General features: G+C 50.4%; 1 protein-coding gene across 1 annotated transcript in view; it reads right to left on the reverse strand.

Moving 5' to 3' along the window:
• LOC104501266 (armadillo repeat-containing protein 2-like) overlaps positions 1–1,434 on the reverse strand; it is a gene marked incomplete at its 5' end in the record, with an annotated part of 12,530 nt that overhangs the window by 4,157 nt on the left and 6,939 nt on the right. The window contains one exon of the mRNA XM_010145051.1: positions 382–539. Coding sequence (XP_010143353.1) covers positions 382–539 — 158 coding nt within the window. The remainder of the gene's footprint in view (positions 1–381; positions 540–1,434) is intronic.

Below are 1,434 nucleotides of genomic sequence, written 5' to 3' on the forward strand. Positions count from 1 at the left end.
TCACAGCTGAGCCCCTGCTTCTGTCCACACCCGCAATGGCCTTTGAGGCCGGGGGGCCACATCCAGTGGAACGTTCTGTTTTGCACTGAAGGTCTGCAGGATAGTTGGCTCCAGCACGCACAAAGGCGGCTGGTGACGAGCATTAGCAGCGTCATAGCTAAACAAACTCGAGTGGGGAGTGACAGCGGCCAGTTCCACCTTGGCATCTGTGAGACCTGAGGGAACGCGCTGAGCAGCAACAAACCACCGCTCTGCTGGGTGGTCTGTTCCGGCCAACCTCTTGCCGCTGCGTGACAGACTTCCACCCAAACTAATCCTGCTTTGGTTTTGCTCCTTCTGTTTCTTTCACTACAGAAAAGAGACCAAGATAATGAATCTCACCTAAGAGTGATTTGAGCAGCACCAGCAACGTGTTGGTATCTTCTCCAAAGCACGAGGCCGCGCTTTTGAGGTTTTCACTGCAGTTCCACAGGGTTTTGCATATCAAACAAGCCAGCTGCCAGTCTGCCGGCCCAAAGTCTTGTAAGCAGTCAACTAACCTGTCAGTGTTGAACAGAAACAGTGGTTTGCTCCCTGCAGTCTCCTCCTGAGCCCTTCAAAATCTGGTCGTCTACAAACGTATGCAGAGTCCATGGAAGTTTGCAAGAAAATTCTACGTTAATACACCTAAGATGCGACTTTGTTCCTCAGTAACTTCCCCCTTTTTGTTTAGTGGAGTTCCCTAAGGCTGAGAACGTGCCTTTGGTCTACGCGTACGTGTGTACTACCCCTGTCTGCATCCGTCCATCCCCTGTAACTTCTTAACCCAACTGCCCAGTTTCGATCAATCACATACATCACAAGTGCAATCATCTCAAAGACACTAAAACTCCATCAAGTTTCATGACAGTGACTGCCCAAATCTGTGGCTACCACGAGAGCAGAGATTTTAATGTGAGACAAACCTTATCAGGCACCAAGAATTAATCTGGAAAAGACAGTATGAATGCAGAAAAGCCTCAGTCAGAATATCCAGCTTATTGCCCATCAGAGGATCTGACCAAAAGACAAATGCGAAGGAATTCGCTACATCCATGACTCGGAGAATTACCTTTTACATTCGGTGAAGGCTATTTTGCTGATCTCGCCCCTCCCTGTATTTCCTCAGCCCGCACTCCCAGAGGACTCCTCTCAGAAACGCCAGCTTTATTAAGGACCATTAGGCTCTTGACCTTTCTCTCGATCTCATTTCCCTGCAGCTACCAGAGGCAGGCTGGAGCACACGCCGCACTCTGAAACGAGCTGTACCGTGTCTGCCTGCCCCAGCTTACGAGCAGCCGCTGTTCCAGAGCCCCCGTTACCAAACCGCAGCGCTCTCAGTCCTGGGGCAGCAGAAGTACGTGTTGTCTTTCACCTGCCATCCCCAGTGACCCGTCTAACAGTAATCCTTCATCT

This window comes from Buceros rhinoceros, unplaced genomic scaffold (assembly GCF_000710305.1).
Source record: "Buceros rhinoceros silvestris isolate BGI_N320 unplaced genomic scaffold, ASM71030v1 scaffold18801, whole genome shotgun sequence".
NCBI lineage: Eukaryota > Metazoa > Chordata > Aves > Bucerotiformes > Bucerotidae > Buceros > Buceros rhinoceros.